Consider the following 22,755-nt stretch of genomic DNA (forward strand, 5'->3'; position numbering starts at 1 on the left):
GTGTTACAGGCGGACGCAATAATTTTTTTGGGGCAAATGGAGATTAAGTGATTTGCCCAGGATCACAGGATGTTAAGCGTCCCAGCCGAGACAACCTGGTTCCCCCACTTCGAGGTTGACCGCTCTAACCGTAAGGCCACATCCACTCATCCTTTCTTGTACAAACTTTCTTTGTATACACTTTGTCGATCTTGTTTAAAGGGCAGATAGATATACACGATCTCTAACCTTCTCCTGAGCAGACATGACGTCAGTGGCGTAACAAAACGTGAGGGGCCCCCTGCAAGTTATGCTGAAGGGGCCCCTCAGACACATCAGTAGGGGCTGGGGGCCCTCCAGTATTCGTAAGCCTGGGGGGCCCGCGCCGCATAAGCTGCAGGGGCTTTTGTTATGCCCCTGCCTGAGGTTAAACCTGTTTGAAAAATGGTTCCTAACAGTGCTGGACTGGACATTCTGCACCTCGTACCCTGGTATAATTTAGGGATTAATAAATTTGAGTACTGCATCGCGCTAGCACCCGTAAAATACTGGATTCGAGTTTTGTCCAAGATGGAGCTTGGTCCCTATAAATGTACCTTTATTGACATTGTGAAAAATCAAAAATGATGTTTTTTACCTTGGTTTGACCAACAAACCAAATCCAACTGGCTGAAATGTCTTTCTTAACTAAAGCAACAACGTCTTGATAAAAAGTGGAGGGGAATGCGTCACCTCCTCACTCGCGGATATACAGAGTGTGCAAATGAAAGGGCAATAGTATAAATAATGTTCCTTTTTATGTGGATATATATCCTAAATTTGCAGTGTAAAAAGATATTATGACAAAGTGTATAAATTGGTCATAAATAGTTCATAAAACAGATACAAATCTTGCAGCTTCATTCTTTCATTACCAGACGCGTTTCAGGAGCAATCTCCCTTGTTCACTGGTTCATGTTGAAGACAAAACAGCTGTGCAAATTCGAATCGCACTCGCGATTACTTGTAGTCAGACCCGCCCTGATGGGCGTATCCCAGCAAGGAATTCTGGTCGTTGTAGGCAGGTAAGTTGTTAAGATATATATATATATATATATAGATATATATATATATATAGATAAATATTTTTAAAAAATCACCCAGACAGGTAGACCATCAATGTTGTGCATAAATCCCAACAAAGTTGTGTGATTAAATGTAATCCACACTCCTACAATCATTCATTCAAACACATAGACAGGACGAGAACAAGAGACAAGACTGGTCAGCTCCACAGGAGGCCAATAAATTTAAACACATGAATACTCAAACATCTAATACAAAAAATTCTATAAACAAGCTGTTTCAGTACAGTGCTGTAGAACTATCAGCATTAGTTGTAGTTGTATCAATTGGGTTATAAATGCGATTTATAAACATATATTTTCCAAATAACTCTACAGACTTCTAGTGTCATCCTTCTTAATTGAGGTCCGACGCAGGCTCCTTTGGACATTTCTCTCAGATTGAATTGGTGCTAGCAAAAGTTCTGTAGCTTAGATTTAGTATTGACATTTTACCATTGAAATATTTTGCTTGTGAATGGGATGCTGTGCATGGTCACTCAAAAGAATATTATAGGTGCTCGGCGTGTTTTGAAGGTGAGACATACTTCAATCAATAAGGGGGGTTTTAAGCGCACTACTCACTCGTGAGCAGTGCTTAATTTGAGCCGGTGCTCAGCACCGGCACTTTGTCAGCACCAGGGCTATGACAGTCTACTACATGGTGGCGCTGTCCTGCGAATTTAGGTATGAACACAACAACAGAGGGTTATTTATTCAATTTGCATTAATAATGACTAATATCTGCCTCCCTAGCCATTCTTCTGGCTTTGGTGGCTTGTAATAGTCTGACTTGTCACACTTGTAGGAGTGTGCAGGTTAGTAGCTGTGTATGTACTGTCATTGGCAGCGCTGGCATGGGTTATGTGAGGTGCAAGCTGCAGTGGCCTCCCGACGAGAGGCCCGGCACTTATCCTTTTACAAATTAAGCACTGCTCCTGAGGGTCTCAAGGCGCTGGGGGGGGGGGGGGGGGGGGGGGGTGCGGTGCACAGATTTTTTCCCCTTGGGCAGCACTGTGGGCACCATATAATTTATTGCTACGCTTGTCCGGCAGTGAGATGCATTATGTATTATGGGCGCTGATCACCAGGAATGCCTTACGTTGGTGGTGGCATCGACTTCAAACAGCATATATCCTACAGAACGCAGACACAAGTGCCAGTCTCGCCTCTCCTCAATGCAGCACCGGGATGGTCAGGCACAGCGTCAATATGCAAGGGGACTGCCTTTAACGTTACTCCATGAACAAGTATCTCTGCAGGAGCATAGTCGCTCTGTGTGTCAGCATATGGGCAGCTTTTGCAGCAAGTCGCATGTAATACGTGCAGCAACAGGGAAGCAAATCTTCATACAAGCATAATGCAAGAGTCTGTGCGAGAAGCGGTGCCAGTAAGTGCATGCTGTCTTCCCTCACCAACACCGTACATGGCTACAGCTCGTTGATATGAGCAAACAGATCACCGAGGACAACACGGCTGCGGTGGTCCGCCATTTTGTGCCGCCACATAGTATGCCGCCGTAGGTGTGAAGAATGAAGCCTACACAGTTTATGGCTTCCAAGATGCCCCAGCAAGATTCTTAGGCAATATTACAGCTCCATCCCCGAAGCAAGAAGAGAGCCGTTTAGCGCCAGCCGCCCTCGCATTTCTCACCGCAAGTCCCAGCCGCTTCATTTAGCCTCCACGTAGGGCGCCGCCATTTCGGGATCGCGGGACTGTCCCAGCGCGCCAATATTTTGCTCCCGATTTTCTGGGTTGCAGATCTTCTCACGGCGCCCACACCTCTCTCCCGCCGCTGCCGAGTGGTTCCTACGCCCGTAGGATCGTTCTGCTAACAGTTTGCCATCTGCAGGGCGGAGCGGTCTTAGGAGGCAGCCATTCCGCAGTGCTCCCTCGAGCGCCCCCAGAATAAAATATAGTTGCGGTTGAACATGTGTTCTCTAGCGTCGCTTTTTGTTGTGGGATTTATTTGACATTATTTTCTTTCCACGGTTGTGATTGTGCATTCATCTAGGTTATCAACTTAGAAAGTAGGGCTGCTTTCTGTGTACACTTGTTGTACAGGTGAAATAAATACTTCTTGCCTGCCGGGCTAACAGCCTGGCTAGATAATTAATCATACATAGTTCCTTAAGGTATCTGTTGAGACAGAAAGGTCCTCTGCATGGTTAAAGACGTGTTCCCTGCCCTGAATGCCAACTGTACTGTTGTCTGGATCCCTAATGCTGATTTGTTGCCATTTTGACGATTCTGAATCATGCATATATACCATGACATAGGCCTGTCTCACTGCGGTTTTGTTGGACCGGAAGGGGCATCCAAACGCTACCTCATGGTGGTGGAAGGCTAGAGCCTTCAACGAGAGTTAAGCAGCACAAGTGCAGTGGTGACAGCATACTGTGTAGTGATCAGTAGAAGTAAACAGGTCCTGTTTACTCTTTGTACTGGAGAGAGGCCTACAGACTCACTCACATAAAAGTTCAGTTGCTGTGTGCTTAACTCCCCCTTGGTCTATATCTGGTAGATGTGGCATGCTGTGCAACGCAGTAGTAGTGACTGCGCTGGATGTATGTGTGCCTGGGAAGGGTACAGTGCAGGGATAAAGCAGTACTGTACAGTATATGTGCGGTTAATGCATGTACTGTGTGGATGTATGCCTGTTGGGTACACATTACATAAGAGATGTAGTGCTGTGCAGAGCTTGCCCAATGAAAGAATGTACAGTACATCTGAAATGCTGTGCAGGGTTCACATGGTGAGTGTGGTGACCACTCCCTGTTCCAATACAGAAAAGCTATAGCACTGAACAGTGTCTGCAGACTGGCTGTGTTTTGTGGAATTTGTGTGCCTGGAATAGTACAATGCATGGAGATAACAGTACTGGAAGATGTGTGAATATACTGAGTGCAAATATGCCTGCAATGGTTCATTACATGGAGGACCCGAGGTTCCATTGTGGGAAGCCCAGGCCTTCCCAGTGAAGGCATGAGGCATTTCCCCTTCCCTCTTATACTCAGACTGATTTGTATTGCTGCATTCCTGTGAGCTGAGTGCGACACACTTTAGGACTGGAAAAAGGGACTCTCCCTTTACACTTCAAAAGATTGCTCTTTAATTCAGTGATAGATCACAAGGAAGCGGCCTGGACACCTCTCAGGAAAGAAATGGGGCTGATAACGGTATCATGAAGAGTAGGGCTTATAGCCCATTATTAACCTTTTGATGCACACATCACTGTGGTTGACATCCAGGTGCAGAACCCTAGCATAAAGCTTCAAAGTCTCAGACCCTAACTCACATTTGGTGTCTAGAAATAAGACAATAAGAAGGGGAGGCTGAGACCCCAAACTTTGTCACCTGCCAAGCAGTCAAACGGGCTGTGTGAGGAAGGGGAGCGCTGCAAGACCCATGCCTGTGACCAGGACTGGGGACCAAGGCTTGCTAGTCTCTTTGCTTCATAAGGGAACATCACCCATGAAAACCAAGATCACCTTGGCCTGGAGCACCAGCGCCTGTCTGCTTACCAAGACCAGTATGCCCTGTGAGAAAGAGGAGAGCGTTGGAGAGAGACCGAGGTCCAGTGTGGACCCCTACCAAGAGGACTCCCTGAGCGAGGTGTGATGAGAATGGCTGAGTACTGATAGAGTTGTTGCCTGTATGAAGGAATTATCTGGTGGCACTCAGTGTATGCTTGGAGAGGACTGCCGTGATCTGAGCCGTGCGGGAAGTGCAAGACCTGCATCCCCTTGCCACGGGGGCCCTGTATGCCAGAGGGGGCCACTGTTGATCTTATTTAGGCAAATAGCATGAGACATTTGTCCTCTGATATTGGTACACTGTAAACCAGGAGGGGCTGCTGTAGTGAGGGCGATCACACCAGAAGAGAGCAACTTGGCAACCCCATATGCCAGGAGGGGCTGCTGATACCACTGTGGCCAAAAGTTTGGTTTGTTTGGATGGGAGGATTACTGCTGTGACCAGGGGTTCAAGTACACACACTTTGCTGGGGCTCCAGTCGGAGACCGGAGGATCAAATCAACTCCCCCATCACCCACCTAACCCCCGTCTGTTATCGGAAAAAGTTACTTAACTTGTGTTTGCTGAGCGGGATCCGATCCGGTTGCTGTAACAAATCTGCATTGCTGCTCGAAGAAGAGAATCTGCACCTGCCGGGTGCTGCAGCATATACCCCAAGCAGTCCCACTTTGCAGAACCGGTTCAGGACTCGGAGGCACCCACAGAGAGGGTGCACGCTGCTACACTGAATACTTCCATACCGGCAGAGCAGGTAAGACTTGAACTGGGCCTTTGGGGCCCCACGGGACTCACTGCAACTGGTGCTGTAGTGTTTGCTTTGTTCAACCTAAGGTGGCAGGGTATGCCAAGACGTGGGTCTTTTGCTCACTTTGCCACTGTATTCAAGCTAGCCTGGCTGATGAGGGGTGTTACCCTGAAACCAGTCCCAGGATGCTTCTTTCCGGTCCAGGGAAGACCTGGCTTGGCCATTCGGACTGGACTCTTCAGTCAAGACTGATTTGCATATAGCTGTGTCTGAACCGGGGTGGCAAAGTGAGCTAAAGAACGATGATGGGTTCAACCCAGATCTGTGACTGGGAGTGAGTGTCTGAAAAGTTTCAGCGCTCCGTCCATCATCTCCTTTGTGTTTGCTGTAGCACCATAGACACTTGACTAAACCTTAGAGAATCAAAGGTGAACTCTTGGGTGCCGCCTACTAGTAAGCATTTCCTAGATATGGCCTCCAGTGAATGGGAAATAATTCCGACCACGTTATAAAAAAGAGGATGGTACAGGGATTTGCCTGACGACAACTAGTGCCCTAACCTCAAGGGGATTGTGTTATTGCTCAGGAATGTTGTTATTCCTTTGCATGTGTAGAGTAAGAAATAAAACACTTTTTTTGCTTACAAAAATAAGTATTTGACTGGACATTGATTTATTGTTCATAATGGTTGCAGTTATCTGCATCTACACTGCCCCCTCCTTGAGGGAGGCTATGACTGTTTGGCCACAGCTAAGCTACAACTGAGAGTCAAGTGCAGAAGGGGTATTTGGCCCAGTTGCTCAAGATCAATAGTAGATTGGGTCCCGTTCCCGGGAAATCAGGGGTAAGAGGCCTCAACCACCATAGTTGGGCCCAATAGCGTACCACTTTGAAATTGGTTCTGACAGTATCGTTTGCTTTGTGAGCTAAATTAGCCTGTTATTAATCATGTCTAAAACAGGTAGTGCCCATATCCTGTTTTATCAAAATGAACTCTGTTACTGTATATAACTAATGGCTGTGAGTAAGGTGGTCAGCTCATTTTTTGCAGGACTCAATCGACTCCAATTAAATCACCATTGAATCCTCTGCCCTTCCTTGCAAACAGCACATTTTAATTAGCTGGACTAAGTAATCATTTTAAAGACGTTGTTGAATGTTTTTTTTACTCTGAAAATGTGTAATCTTCAGTGTACACGTTTTATTCAAAGACTGTGCAGCTACCTGTGTTTTGAACACTTTTAGGTTTACCTCTGAGGCGTGCTTGTCTATTTTGTTATTTTATATTTTAAATACATCTTTTTCATTTTCCATAGGACGGAAGAGCTGCATCCGCTGTAGTTGTCTGCTCTTTTTTATGTTTCTGTCGTCTTTTCTCCACTGCTGAGGCTGCAGTTTACATGTTCAGTATGAAACGTTGCCCGCCTGGTATATGGCCTTCGCATAAAAGGTACTTGTAACAATTTCCTTAAATAAATAGTTGCTCCTACTGTTCTAAAGGTCCTGTTTGTGAGAAAATCACTTCTGATTTACTACCTCAAGCTTTGTCCCAGCACCCAATAAAAAGGAACTGGAGCCTTCCTAGTGGCCCATAGAGATTTACTGCCATTCTAAATATAACTATCAGCACCATTAAGTTACTAATGTTTGTGCCCAGGGACAACACTTGAGCTTTTTTTCCAGTAGAATTTGATTTTTCTGAATCTCTCTTACAAGTTTGGCTTTAGGTGCACATTTTTCATTTTCTCCATTTTTTCTTATACTGATTCCTATATTGTGTTTTGTTGCAATGCTTCCAACCCCTCTCATGTCTCATTTAGCAAGTGGGACCACCCAATTACAGATATTCAGAGTTGCAAGATTTATCTAGATTAATTGTGTTTGTAATCGTGTAAGTACTCTATCATCTGAATTTTGGGCTTTTTGGAAATGAGTGCATCGGCATTCTAACAGTTTTATGCATCAAAGCAACAACAGCCAGCCAGCTGATCATGTTGCATGTGATTGTCAGGCTGGCATCGGCAGCAAACCACAGTGTTGACTGGCTGTATTGAACAGCCATTGCTGTGTTTCAGGCCTCACTTTGTTATCTTGTATGCATATATGTGTGTGTGGGAGAGAGAAGGAGCGGGTCAGTTGTTGAGTTCAAAACAGGATGTCACATGTGGATGGAATTTGAAGGTAAGGCATATTGTCCATCATTCAGTTTTCATGCAGGGCTCCAGGCGACTGCGATGAGGTTTGTAGAGTTGGAGAGGCAGGAGGCTTTGTGAGAGGGGTTTGGTGGGCAGGAGAGGTAGGATCCTTTGTGGGGTGTATTTTGACGAATAGGAGAGGGAGGCAGAGGCAGGTGGAGCCTTATTTTGTAGGCTTTAAAAGATTCTGGGTATGAATTTCTCTTTCACGTGAAATTGGCAGGACACTCAATACTCTGGGGGGATTCAGAGGGTGGGGGAGGTGGGATGCTACTTGTGGTGTGCATCTGAAGAGAGACTACTAGTTCTAGATTCCTTACCTTTTGAATTTCCCCCAGGCGTCAGTCTGGATCCGGAGATTTTTCATCAGCTGTACCCCTGCCCGTCGGTAGGCATTACAGTTCGGCGCCGCATCCTTTGTCAGCCTCATGCGTGCCAGAAATGACGTAACGGGACCTATGTAAACGCCGCCCGGGCGCGCTGACATTTACTTTATTTTTCCGCACCAGCCTAAGCGCAGATCCAGAGAGTGCTACCCCTTAGCCATTTTTTGGGCTAACCTTTTGTCGAGATTTGTCGAGATTTGAGTCTTGGATGCATGGTGTGTCGAGGATGTCCCAAAGTAGCACTGGATTCAAGCCCTGCGGATCCTGTAATCGGATGATGTCCATGATGGCTTTGAGTGCCGGGCCATGAATCCGAAGCCTTAGAGGGAGCGGTGCTGAAAGCTGTTGTAGGCGTGGCGCTTGTCTTGCATGTTGCTACCTTTTTCTCTCGAGAGAAAAGACCCATTCAACATCTTTTGGGTAATCAGTTAAGCACAAGAAAAAGCAGAAAAAGCATAGGCATTCTCTGACTCACCCAGTCTGCCGGCTGGCCAATGCGGGAGACTGAGCATAGTCGCTCTAGGCCTCCATCCTTAGAGCCTCTTTCCGAGACGACTACGTGCCTCCCCACTTTACTGGGAGCCGGAGCGTCTCCTGCCCAGTTGCGAACGTTTTTTGAGGCCATGCACCTCATCTGTGGGCAGCACGGCTCTGCCGGACCCTGTGGAGTCGGTTGGGGGGCCCAGGACTTCAACACTGGCAGCTTTGACCCCGGAGGGCCCACATGGATTCTTTAGCCGATTCAAACTGATGTCTAGCTTCCCGACTTTGATTCTGGTGGCAACGCTCCTGACTGTGCCCCCGGCCGACGCCAACACCATGCTCACCCTGACGTTGACACGGAGCTGGACCGACATTAATTGACGTTGGTTTTTTATCCCTGTGTTCATCCATGGTGTTGTTTTTTTGTTCCAGGAGGTGATGAAGAGGACAAGGAGGGGCAGCTGGACCGTTTAACAAACCAGCCTGATGACCCCATGGACAGGCAGATGGACCTGGGTGAGGCCGGTGGTTTGGACACTTCCCTTGACATTAGCTTACTTTCTCCAACTACCATGGTTATGGAGGAGGGGGCTTCCTACGCAGTGGTGGTGAGAAGGGTAGCCAAGGGCATTGGCCTGGGGCTTTTTCGGTGGCAGTCAGGTCTAACCTCCTGACAGAGGGGCTTCAGCCTGCGGCTTCTACTCTGAGCCTCTCTTGCCTTTTAATGGAGCCCTCACTGATGTCCTTCTGGGCACTTAGTCCAAGTCCAGCATAGGGGCTCCTGTGAACAGTACAATCTCCTGCTGCCTTTGCCCTACTCCGGGCGGCCCAGTGTTCCTTACGCAACGTCCTTCCCCTGAGAGCTTGGTTGTCCAAGCCTCATCTTTTCAAAGGCGCATTCCCTTGTGTACTCCCATAGGGAATCCAAGAAGCTGAACTATCTTGAGAAGAGGATGTTTTCTTCCTCCAGCTTAGCATTGCGGTCGGTGAATACCACTTGCCCTTTGGACCCATACTTTCATGCCAACTGGTTGTGCAGGTGCTGCCTCAGTGTCCAGAGGAGGCCCAGGCTGTTTTCTCGTAGGCATTTACGGACGGTAGAGATGCAGTGAAATTAACAATTCATTATGAACTGGACACCACCGACTCACTTGTAGAGCTGTTGCCTCGTCTGTGACATTACAACGCTTCACCTGGTTGAGAGCATCTGAAAGAAACACGTTAGTTAGATTCCTCACCTTAGAATATCCCCAGGCGTCAGACTGGATCCGGAAGATTTTTCGTCAGCAATACCCCTTGCGCGTCGCTAGGCGTCGTCTGCGGCTCCGCGTCCGTCGTCGGCGTCGTGCGCCGGGATGACGTCGTCGGAGTACTTAGACGCCGCCCTCGCGCGCTGACGTCAGTTCTTCTTCTTTTTTCCGCGCCAATAAGCGCAGATCCGGGAGAGCTACCCCTTTAGTCAATTTTTGACTAACTTTTTTGATCCTTTTTGATCATGTCTCGACATCGGTGCCGGTAGGATGCCTGGGTTTAAAGCCTGTACGGACTGTAACCGATTGATGTCGGTTATGGACCATCACCGCCGGTGTCTTTACTGCTTGGGCCTCGATCACGACGCGGAGTCGTGTTCGGACTGCAAGGCCCTGACCTCGAAGGCTAGACAGGAGCGGTCCCGTAAGCTTCTCGAGATTCGCCACTCGGCTCCGCGCGCCTCTCGATCCCGGTCCAGGAGGAGGTCCAAGGATCGGTCGCGGAACCGCAGCCGATGTCACCATCGGTCGTCGGCATCCAAGTCTTCGGGTAAGTCGAAGCATTCCAAGAAGTCCAAGAGGCGACATCGCTCTTCGGACTCCCCTCGCGCGACTCGGTCGAGGGTCAGGGTGGTTCCACCCCCGCGGCTCTGGCGGAGCCGCAGGCGCCGCGCCCGTCCCCATACCCTCCGGTCCCTGGGACTAACGCGACGCCGGCGGAAGTCAGTGCCTTCCTCTCGGCCATGAGGAACCTGGCTCCGCCGTCGGCGCCCGCTGGCGCGCCTTCGGGCCCCGCGGACCCGACTGGGCTGCCTTGCCTGCCGGTGGCCCCGGCGCCATTGACGGCTCCGGCCTCGACGCCGCAAGCGCCCGAGGGACCCGTTCTCGAGTCCCCGTCGACGCCGGTCAACCTTGTCACGCCTCCTCCGCCGGCGTCGACTCCGGTTCCACCCCCACCCCCGACGCCGACGCCGACTCCGCTCGACGTCGTGCCCCAGTTCAGTCCCGCTCCGGGCCCGGCGTCGATGGACGCCGAGATCGACGCCGCTAGAGACACATTTTGTCTACCGCCCGGCACCGTTACTTTCCCCTCTACACCAGGAGTCGGATGATGGGGACTACTGGGAGGGATCCGAGGATCCTATGGCCGCTCAGGCCCAACTGTCCCAGGACTGGGCAGATGAACTGGGGGAGGCCAGTGGTCTGGATACCTCGCCAGACACTGGAGTCATCTCTCCTCTGACTGTGGCTTCGGAGGAGGGTGCTGCTTTCTCCGTGGTGCTGCGCAAGGCGGCCGCAGCCCTGGGGCTCGAGCTGCCTGCCGTGGCTGTGAGGACGAACGTCCTCACTGAGGTGCTTCAGTCTGCAGCAAGCTCCACTGAGCCTCTGCTGCCATTCAATGAGGCCCTCACTGACGTTCTACGGGGCACCTGGTCCAAGCCCTCCACAGTTCCTCCTGTGGACAGGAACATCGCCAGGCGCCACCGCCCTGCTCCGGGCGACCCCAGTTTTCTGTCCCAACACCCTACCCCTGAGAGCCTGGTTATCCAGGCCTCCACCTCCCAATCCTCTTTCCCGACCGCCCCGCCGGACCGGGATTCCAAGAGACTAGAGCAGTTTGGCAAGAAACTGTTCTCTTCCCTTAGTTTGGGCCTGCGGTCTTTGAACACCGCTTGTCTCTTGGACCGTTATTCCCACTCTCTGTGGGATGCGGTGGAGGACGCGCTGCCCCTGTGTCCGGAGGAGGTCCGGACACGACTTACCCAGGCTCTGGCCGATGGGAGGGATGCCGCGCGACATGCTATAAGATGTGGGCTTGACACCACGGACTCGCTGGGTAGGGCGATTTCTACCTCAGTGGCGCTTAGACGTCACGCCTGGCTGCGGTCCACGTCATTTTCGGGTGATGTCCAGAGCTCTCTCATGGACATGCCCTTTGATGGCACTCGCCTTTTTGGCGAGAAAGCGGACAGTGCGCTGAATCGCTTTAAGGACTCCCGGGCTACGGCCAAGTCCTTGGGCCTCTCGGCCCCGCGGTCGCACACTTCCGCCTTTCGCCCCTTTCGTGGCCAAGGAAGGGGTGCCTCCTCACGTACGCCTAGCCACCAGCCGCAGAATCAACCTGCGCGCGGTCGCGGACGTGGTTTCCGCCGAGGCGGTTCTGGAGGACGACGAGGTCAGTCCACATCCACCCCGGCAGCATCTGCCTCAAAACCTTCCTAGTCCGAGCTTTCAGGCCCATTCCACGCCAGTGGGCGGCAGAGTTCGCCATCACCTGCTCCACTGGCGGTCCATCACATCGGACAGGTGGGTGCTGCAAATCGTCCGAAGGAGCTACTCCCTCCCCTTCGAGGCGACCCCTCCAGCCATGCCACCGCAGCACCACCGTATCTCGGGGGATCATTTGAATCTTCTCCACGAGGAAGTTTCGGCCCTCTTGGCCAAGGGGGCCGTCGAGCGCGTTCCGAGCCCAGAAGTAGGTCGTGGTTGTTAATCCCACTACTTTCTGGTTCCCAAGAAGGGCAAAGGGGGCCTACGCCCTATCTTGGACCTCCGGAACGTCAATGCCTTCCTCCGGAAGGAAAGGTTCAAGATGTTGACTTTGGCTCAGGTTCTAGCTGCCCTAGACACCGGAGACTGGATGGTAGCGTTGGACTTGCAGGACGCATATTTCCACATCCCCGTCCTGCCGGCCCACCGGCGTTACCTGCGGTTCACGGTGGGCCCAGAGCACTTTCAGTTTACCGTGCTCCCCTTCGGCCTCACCAGTGCCCCTCGGGTGTTCACGAAAGTGATGGCGGTGGTCGCAGCTCATCTGCGCAGATCAGGGGTTCCAGTCTTCCCCTATCTCGACGACTGGTTGTTGAAGGCGGGCTCGCCCCAGGCAGTCGTCTCCCACCTCCAGACTACGGCGGATCTCCTGCATTTGCTGGGATTTTCCATCAACGTGCCGAAGTCACACCTGAGTCCCTCTCAGAAGCTCCTTTTCATCGGAGCGGTTCTCGATTCGGCGCAGTTCCGGGTCTATCCACCGGAACAGCGGGTCTGGGATATTCAGGCCCTGATTCCCATCTTTCGGCCTCTATCCTGGGTTTCGGTCAGGCTAGTGTTGCGGCTTCTGGGGCTGATGGCCTCCTATATCCTACTAGTGCATCACGCCAGGCGGCGCATGCGGGCTCTTCAGTGGGACCTGAAGTTTCAGTGGGCCCAGCATCACGGCAACCTGTCCGACCATGTCTTGATCTCGGAGGGCACTGCACAGCAGTTGCAGTGGTGGCTCACGGACCGCGATTGGGTCATGGGCAGAAGCCTCTCTCTTCCCCAACCGGAGCATGTCGTAGTGACGGATGCGTCCCTCCTGGGATGGGGTGGCCATATGGGAGAGGCGGAGATCAGAGGCCTCTGGTCTCCGGCGGAGTCTCGTCTCCACATCAACCTGTTGGAGTTGAGAGCTATCCGGCTTGCACTGAAAGCCTTCCTTCCCTCTGTCAGGGGCAGTGTCGTGCAGGTGTTCACGGACAACACCACCGCCATGTGGTATTGCAACAAACAGGGCGGGGTGGGGTCGTGGACCCTTTGTCAGGAGGCTCTGCGCCTCTGGACGTGGCTGGAACACCAGGGCGTCACCCTAGTGGTTCAACATCTGGCGGGCTCTCTGAACGCCAGAGCAGACGAACTCAGCCGCCGGTGCATGATGGATCACGAATGGCGTCTGAACTCCGAAGTGGCGCAAGGTCTCTTTCAGCAGTGGGGAGAGCCTTGGTTAGATCTATTCGCCACCGAAGAGAACGCGCAATGTCAGCAGTTCTGCGCGTTGGAATTTCCAAGGCGGCACTCGCTCGGCGACGCTTTTCGTCACGAGTGGAGTTGCGGTCTGTTGTACGTTTTTCCCCCTATACCACTTCTGCCCAGAGTGCTGAAGAAGATCAGGCGCGACCGGGCCCAAGTCATCTTGGTGGCTCCGGACTGGGCACGAAGGTACTGGTATCCCGAGCTACTCAGTATGTCGACCGATCCTCCGATACGTCTGCCCCTTCGGGAGGATCTTCTGTCGCAGCAGCAGGGGACGGTCCTCCACCCGAACCTGTCCAGCCTCCACCTCCATGCGTGGAGATTGGGCGGCGGCAGTTGATGCCATTTGACTGGCCTCCTGAAGTCTGTGATATCATTCAGGCAGCCAGGCGTCCCTCCACAAAGACGGTATACGCCTGCCGGTGGAACAAATTTGTGGCATGGTGCACAGCAAAGGCTGTGGATCCTCTTTCTGAGGTTCTCCTCTTTCTTCTTTCTTTGGCCCGGCAGGGCTCTGCCCTGGGCACCCTGAAAGGTTATCTTGCTGCCATCTATGCCTTCTTGCGGCTTCCTGAGCAGCCTTCTCTTTTCAAGTCCCCTCTAGTTACACGCTTTCTAAAGGGCATTACTCACACGTTCCCTCCTGTTCCGTTTGTAATGCCTCAGTGGGACTTGAATCTTGTCCTGACATTCCTGATGTGCGCTCCCTTCGAGCCTCTTCACAATTGTCCCCTTCGTCTTCTGACTCTTAAGACTGCTTTTCTGGTAGCCATCACCTCGGCTAGACGGGTGAGTGAGCTCCAGGCTTTATCTTCAAAGCCTCCTTTTCTGTCTGTTCATCCGGACAAGGTTGTCCTTCGACCTCGTCCCTCCTTTCTTCCGAAAGTGGTGACTCCGTTTCATCTTGGGCAGTCTGTCACCTTGCCCACCTTCTTTCCGCCTCCGCATCCTTCCAAAGAGGAAGAGAGGCTCCACCGTCTGGACCCAAAACGTGCGCTCTCCTTTTATTTGGACCGCACAAAGCAGTTCCGGGTGGACGACCAACTTTTCGTTGGATACGTGGGTGCTAAGAAGGGGAAAGCTGTGCACAAACGGACCATCTCTCGGTGGGTCGTTTTGTGCATTAAAATTTGTTATTCCTTGGCAAAAAAGGAGCCTCCTGCTGGGCTGCGCGCCCATTCTACTCGGGCCACTGCGGCTACTACTGCTTTGGGACGGGGTGTCCCTTTGCAGGACATCTGTCAGGCGGCGACGTGTGCTTCGCTACACACGTTTGTCAGGCATTATTGCCTTGACATCCAAGTCCGGAGGGATGGCTTCTTTGGCCGTTCTGTCCTCCAGGACTTTCTGGTGTGATCTTGGTTCGCAGACCCACCACCGGGGATGGTATTGCTTGGGTATCTATTCTAAGGTGAAGAATCTAACTAACGTGTTTCTTTCAGATGAACAAGTTACTTACCTTCGGTAACGATGTATCTGTAAGAAACATTAGTTAGTTAGATTCCTCACCGACCCACCCATCCTCCTCGTTCTGCGAACTGACATCTAGGGTTAAGGTTATCCTTTTCAGGCCCCTAGATTTTATTTTTGGCACCAGTGTCGGTCTTTGCATGGCTCTGCGTTCCTGGCGCGGAAGGCTATGTACAAGAACTGACGTCAGCGCGCGAGGGCGGCGTCTAAGTACTCCGTCGACGTCATCCCGGCGCACGACGACGGACGCGGAGCCGCAGACGACGCCTAGCGACGCGCAAGGGGTATTGCTTACGAAAAATCTTCCGGATCCAGTCTGACGCCTGGGGATATTCTAAGGTGAGGAATCTAACTAACTAATGTTTCTTACCGAAGGTAAGTAACTTGTTCTTCTGGCTTTTTTGGGGATGTCCAATCTGCCCTGATTGACATTCCGTTTGATGGCACCTTTTTGACGGCAAGGCAGAATCAGTGCTTGAACGCTTCAAGGAATCTCGAGCTACGGACAGATCCAGGGATATTCAGGCTATGATACCGATGTTTCAGCTTTGAGTCTAGATTTCGCTGAGGATGACTTAGGCTGCTGGGGCTCATGGTGTCCTGCATCCTGTTGGTGGATCATGCTAGATGGCATATGACTGCTCTGCAGTGGGACCTGAAAATCCAGTGGATGCAAAATTAGAGGAATGTTTCCTACTACATCCAGATCTCGGAGGGAGCTGCACCCTAACTGCAGTGGTGGCTAACGAACCAAGATTGGGTCAGAGGCAGATCCCTCTCCCTTCCCCAACCAAATCTGACTGTGGTGACAGATGCATCATGTGAGAAGGTGGCCTGATATATGCTGTCCACTAGTTCTAGTGGGCACCTTGTATCAGTCCAAACAACCCCTTATGGTGATAGGTTAAAGACAACCCTTATTGAAAGCTAACCTAGTGGTAGTTATGGAGAGCAGCCTACAGGCTAAGTCTTAAACGAATGTAAAGCAGCTTGTTTTACCAGTCTATAATCACTTGAATGATCAAATGAAAAGCAACCACACCAGGTATATATTTAATATATATGTATTTAAGATAAAACACACCCCTCTAGACTCTTTGTGACAGGAATTCGTAGTACTTAGTTTACAAGATAGCAATCATCAGTAGTAGCACAAATACACGTTTGGGCCCTAGGGGCGTACCAAACCATATACCAAAAAAGTGGTTTAAGAACCACGACTGGGATAGACACTTGGCCTATAGCCTCTAGAATCGCTGGGACCCCAAGGAACCACCCAAGGTAGTGACACAGGGGACCCACGGGGACTGTATGCAGTGTGTAAAAACAACCGTGGGTTCCCGTTATCTGCTATGGGCAATGCCGCGGTTGGAAATTTAAAGATTAGGGACACTTCTAATCGAGTCAGGACCAAACCATTTTGGACTTAGGAAGTTCCCACGAGAGCACCGGAGTACTCGAGTTACCTCACCCAGGGAAGCCGGGTGCATAGCTGTCTTTTGGTGTCGGGTCGCGTCGTCGATTTCAATGGAAGCCTGCAATGAACTGCTGCTGCCGTGAAGAGGAGAAGTGTCCGGAGAGATCAAAGCCTGGATCTAGGATGGGAGGAACCTGAAAGCAGAGGGGACAGAGTCTGGGTCACTTGCCAGTGACCGAGGGCAGGATGGACCAATGCCCACAGATGTAGGGTGCTTCAGGTGAGTTGATGGGTGTCTTGACTCTTCAGCCACGAGGTCCAGGAGGCCTCGACGAAGTCCACGAGCCGGATTCGAGCTGTCCCGCGAAGTCTGTCGAGTGCTGCGGTGTCGGCGACCAGAATGGACCCAACAAGCCTTGGCAACGGCAAGTCACTGGAATTCAGAGAAAGGGCTGCGGTGCAGACCAGCAAGGTCTGAGGGACTCACCCAGCGAGGGTAAGTCATGGCACATCGGGCGCAACCAGAAACGCCCAATTAGAAAAGGAGTTGCCTTCGTGGGGACCTGCTAGCCAATGGGCTAGTGATCGCGAAGGAGCCTTGAGCGGTCGCACTTGAAGCTGGCCCACGGGTCACTCGTGGAGTGGAGGCCAACAATCTTCGGTGCAGGAGGTGCTCAAGGCTGGGGCTACTCGGAGCGCAAAGCACAACTTCGAGGAGGACCAGGAAGATAGTGTTGCTGCAAAAGTTCACTGTGTCCAGGGGTTACGGTTCCACATCACCCACGATAGCCACGGGCCTCAGCTTTGCTGTGGACTCAGGGTAGCCTCGGGGAAGTCTGGAAATCCATCTTTGGTGATGCAAAGACTTCGGAGTCCGGCGGGAGCTTCAGCGATGCAGACCAGTCAGTTGCTTCTTTGGTGCCTGCCAAGCAGAGGAGTCACTCCTTGACCCCAAGGGAGATTTCTTCAGTCTTCTAGTTAAAGTAGAACGTCAAAGGTCCAGGATGTATGTTGCAGAGTTTCGTCCAGGGTAATCTAAAGTCCTAGGGACTGGATTCCTATACTTATAGTAAGTTTAGGGGATGGGCTAACCAAGGCCCCACCTATGGGTGGGCTTGTTGGTTACACCCATTTCCTTTGTCCAGTTTCGCACCAGAGCAGGGGCAGGTAGCCCCTGCAACCGGTTTGAACTGGGCAATGCACAGGGAGAGCAAACGTGCCCCCAGTGCAGGACTTCAAAGCACCAGAGAGTGCTCCCGCCCAGCCCCAATACACATCAGCCTGTCTGGGGAGGTGGGGACACCGCCCCTCGACAGGAAACCTATTGTCCAGGCCTCCCCTGCCAGAGTTTCGGTCAGCAGCAGGAGGCCAGACCCGTGTCTGTGTCAGAGGCATCCATCTTGTAATGCCAGGACTCAGGAAAGTCCTACTGGGTATAGCCAGTGTGAACATGTCTCTCCCCCTAGAAGGGTGGAATGCTACCCCCGGTCGCTAGAATTGGCGGGGGTGGGGGGGGGGTAGTATTCCAAAGCGTTTGACACCAAACACAACATGTTTTGATGCAGCCATTCCAAAGTTAGCATCTACCAAGAGGTTATAATGCACTTAACAGTATATGGTATGGCTCTATCACAGAAGTATTTCTGAAAGCTGCAGAGGGGCTCAGCTCTTGCTTGGGCAGCCTCTCACACAAAACCGAGCACTCTACCTTCATGATCGTCAAGGCCTGCCATAGGAGTGGCTTACAGGTTTATATGTGTCTGTATAGGGTAGTGATATAGGTAGCCTATACCACAGTAAGGGGTGCAAGCACACCCTTACCCCGGCTGCAGTAGCAGACCTGTGGTGCCATTTTGGACTGCTTCCCAGGGGTGGCATAATATATGCTACATCCCCTAGTAGGCCTCTGAGGTACCTATGCCCTAGGTACATAGTATACCCTATACTAGGGGCTTATAAGGCACTCCAGAATCCAATTAGATATGTACCTAATGTACATGCAAACCATTTTACAGAGAAAACAGATAGACTGGGGCCCTGAATAGCAGCATCCCAGTCCAACTATGTCATAAACCAGCAAAACACCAGGCAAAAAGTGGGGGCAACCATATAGTCAGATTGCACCTTCCTACACATCAATACTGGGATGGGTCGGCCACCGCCACCTTGGAGAGGCGTAGATCAGAGGCTTCTAGTCTCCAGTGGAGTCCTACCTCCATATCAACTTTTTGGAGCTCCGGGCGATCAGACTGGCGCAGAAGGCATTCCTTCCCTTTCTCAAAGGGAAGGTGATGCAGGTGTTCACTGACAACAACACTGCCATGTGGTACTGCAACAAACAGGGCAGGGTGGAATCATGGACCCTTTGTCAGGAGGCTCTCCGCCTCTGGGCATGGTTGGAACATCAGGGCATATTCCTGGTGGTTCACTATCTGGCAGGTTGCTCTCAATACCAGAGCGAACAAACACAGCCGTCGGTGCCTGGTCAATCACAGATGGTGTTTCCATCTGGAGGTGGCACAAGGTATCTTTCAGTGGTGGGGAGACCCTAGGTTAGATCTGTTTGCCTCCAAAGAGCACACACAATGTCAGCAGTGTTGTGCTTTGGAGTTTCCAAGGCAACGCTCGCTCGGCGACACTTTTCGTTGCAAATGGAACTTCGGCCTCCTCGGCACCTTTTTGCCTATACCACTTTTGCCCAGAGTGCTCAGGAAAAGCAAGCTCGACCGGGCTCAAGTCATTCATGTGGCTCCGGATTGAGCATGAAATCTGGTGTTCTGACCTTCTCAGCATGGCAATTGATCCTCTAATCTGACTGCTCCTTTGTGTGGATCTTCTATCGCAGCAGCAGGAAACGGTTATTCACCCGTAACTGTCCAGCCTCCACCTCCTTGCGTGGAGATTGAGCTGTGATAGTTGACCGCTTTGGACCTTCCACACAAAGTCTGTGATGCCATCTTGGCAGCCAGTCTTCACTCCACTAAAGTGGTATATGCCTGTAGATTAAACAAATTTGTGGCATGGTGTACAGCAAAGGTTGTTGATCCCATTTCCGCCCCTCTTTCAGAAGTTCTGTTGTACATACTTTCTTTGGCCCAGCAGGACTCTGCTTTGGGCACCCTTAATGGTTATCCTTCAGCTATCTCTACCTACTGAGACTTCCAGATCAGCCTACCTTGATCATATCTCCCATTGTTAATAGGTTTCTTAAGGTCCTTACTTTCAAGTCTCCATCTGTTTGTCCATCGGGATAAAGTGGTACTTGTCACAAAAACGTTGTCCCACCTAAAGTGGTCACACGCTTTCATGTGGGACAATCCATTACTCTGCCCACCTTTTACCCACCCCCGCATCCCTTCAAAGAAGAGGAGAGGCTCCACTGCGTGGACCCACAATGTTTGTTGTCTTTTCATCTTGATCGTACCAAAGACTTCCTGGTGGATGATCAACTCTTAGTTGGCTATGTGGGTACCAAGATAGGTCAGGCAGTACGTAAAAGGACCATCTCTCGATGGGTTGTCCTCTGCATTATATTGTGCTACGCATTGGCAAGTTCCTGTGCTCGCTCTACTAGAGCAACAGCGGCAATCACTGCGTTAGCACGCGGAGTCTCAGTTCTGGATATCTGTCAGGCAGCATCTTTGGGAACCATGCACACTTTTACCAGACACTACTGCCTGGACAGCCAAGTCCGGATGGAAAGGGACTTTGCCCATTCGGTCCTCCAGGACTTTCTCTTGTGATCTTGGTTCGCAGACCCTCCTCCGGGGTTGGTATTGCTGGAGTAACTATTCAAAAGGTAAGGAATTTACAACTAGAAGTCCCTATCAGATGAATAGGTTACTTACCTTCCGTAACAATGTATCTGGTAGACACATATTCTAGTTGTAGATTCCTTACCGCCCCAACCATCCTCCCCGCTCTGCGAACTGATGTCTAGGTTTGGGGACTCCCCTAATGGGCCCTTGTTTGGACGCACCAGTGATCAGTGTGTTTCATGGCTCTGCGCTTCTGGCGTGGAAAGTCGTGTTAGGAACTGATGTCAGCGCACCCGGGCGGTGTCTATATAGGTCCTGCGACGTCACTTCAGGCGCACACAACCAAAGGTAAAAAACGTATTTGTTAGAGCGTGTAGGAGTTAGTATGCGAGTAGCGCTGTGTTTAAAGTGCGAGAGGAGAATGGGTATGTTTTGGTGGGCAAGGAGAAGCTAAACATCAGGTCTGGGGTGCATGTTGGTAGATCAAAAGAGACTGCCAGGTGAAAACTCTTTTCAAAGGATGGGGAAGAGGGAGAATGTCATGTTTAGGATGTGTTTTACAGAGTTTGGATTTCAGGTGACAGTTGGTGGGTTTGGATGATTGGAGAGGTAGTATGATAATTGGGGTATGTTTTGGATTGTGGGGATAGAGGAGTGTATGCAACCGGAAGGTGCCAGGCTATGTTTGACGGCAGCTCAATTGAGTAGTACTTTTTTTAACCATACTGTTTTGAAATGCCCTGATTAGGGTGTTGCTGGCTGCTTCAGACCAGGAAGACTCCAGAAGTGATCTGCCAAAATTAGATTGTTGAGGAGACAGGTAAGTAATGGACTATATGAAGATAGAGAGTAGTCTTTTTGTGACCATAGGTGATTGACTTGATAAATGTCTAAATAAAATATCCGATAGAGACTGCTAGCCGCAGATTCCTTAAGGTAGAATTATCCCCAGGTGTGAGACTGGACCCGGAAAACTTTTTTGCCCAGCATCTCTGCGCGCCGGGCGGCTGTACCACGCGACTCCGCCCCGGCATCCTCCGCGGGCGTGAGGTCATTGAGGTCACATAAGCCCACCAGGGCGCGCTGACATCAGTTTTATCCTTTTCTGTGTGCAATGCGGACCCGGATCGTGTTCCTGGCCTGTTTCAGGCCTTCTTGTTCGCAAGAAAAAACGCTGAACAGTGTGCGAATGCCTTCGGGCTTCAAGATGTGCTCGTTTTGCGCGCGCCAGATGTCGGCGACGGATCCTCACCCCATCTGCATGTGGTGTTTGGGGGAGCACCATGACTCCACAGATTGTGAGGCGTGTCAGCAAATGAAGCCGAAGTTCCGGCGTGTGCGCCGGATGAAGCTCCTTTCGGCACGCATGTCCAGGTTGGCGTCATCGCCGCGTCCGACCCCCGTGGATGGCTTCAAGAACCGCCGCCTCCGTCTCGGACATCATCCTTCTCCCAGGCCACAAGTGCGTCACTCACCTGCTAGTAAGTGGCGTAGTTTATCTCTGAGGCCCGGTCCCTGGCCTGTTGGGGGCGTGGGATCTCCGCGGGTGGTGCGGCCCCGCGCTTCGCCACCCTAGCCGCCGTTCCCCGGCGCGGGTGCGACCAGAGCCCAGATGGAGGCCTATGCGGTGGCCTTGCAGGCCTCTCTGGCTCTTCCTTCTCCTCCTTCTCTTCCTGGGATGTCTGCTGATCCCTTGCCGCGTGTGGGGACTTACGCGGCGTCGCCGGCTGCTCCGGCGCCGACAGGTTCGGATCCAGATTCAGAGGATGTGGTGCCGTCGGGGTGCGACCCTTTGGGGTTCCCTCCTTTGGACCACGGCAACTCTGCCTCGCCGCAAACTCCCGCGGGGGTCCCTGGGGTGTCGCGGGAGGTTGCCGGGGCTCGGGCGTGTTCTCGATTCCCCCTCAGTCCTCTGGGCAGGCGACGGCCTTGTCCGAGGCCAAGTGACGCCGCTCAGGTGCCGGCGGCTGCTGGCCCTGGCGACACCGCAGGGGGCGGCTATGGGTCGGGCATGTCCCCGGGCCCCCCTCGTCTCTCCACGCAGGCGGCTGCCCCGTCGTAGGTCGAGTCGATGCCTTTTCGGCACCGTTCCTTAGCCGCCCCGGCTCCGACCCAGCTCCGGTCTCCTGCGCTGCGCATTGTGGCGGAGGTCGTTCCGGCGTCCCTTTCGGCGCCGGTTGACGTTAACCTGATGCCGGTCGCGGACTCTAAGGCGAAGGGTCGGCGTCGGGTCATTGACTCGTCTTCAGACGCCTCCGCTTCTCCAGAGGTTTGGCGGTTGTTGGTTTCATCTTCTCCGGAGATGGGCCGCCGCGTCTTGGAATTTTCCCCGGCGTCTTCCAAGGATGGCTCTTCGTCGTTGCCGCGCCCGCTGTCTTCGCCGGAAGGACCTCAGGTTCCCCATTCCTCGGACCCCCTTCCTCCTTTCCGGGCTTGTCCTTTAGTTCCTCCGGTTGGGTTGGGGGACGGCCGCCTTAGCTTGCAGCTGTCGCCCACATAGGGGGACCGGTTTCCCCCACCGCGGGGCCCAACGGAGGCCGGTGCTGCCTCCGCTCGGGCTGTTTCCACGGCGGCGGAGATATTGCGCATTAGCGATCCGGCTGCCCATTTCCCCACGGATCATCTTCTGGAGGTCCTCCA

General features: G+C 52.1%; 1 protein-coding gene across 3 annotated transcripts in view; it reads left to right on the forward strand.

Moving 5' to 3' along the window:
* GAK (cyclin G associated kinase) overlaps window positions 1-22,755 on the forward strand; it is a 1,898,577-nt gene that overhangs the window by 873,416 nt on the left and 1,002,406 nt on the right. For all 3 annotated transcript variants that reach the window (XM_085636622.1, XM_085636624.1, XM_085636623.1), the window contains exon 15: window positions 6,681-6,814. In XM_085636622.1, coding sequence (XP_085492748.1) covers window positions 6,681-6,814 — 134 coding nt within the window. The remainder of the gene's footprint in view (window positions 1-6,680; window positions 6,815-22,755) is intronic.

The sequence above is a fragment of the Triturus cristatus genome, chromosome 2_1, assembly GCF_964204655.1.
Source record: "Triturus cristatus chromosome 2_1, aTriCri1.1, whole genome shotgun sequence".
Lineage (NCBI taxonomy): Eukaryota > Metazoa > Chordata > Amphibia > Caudata > Salamandridae > Triturus > Triturus cristatus.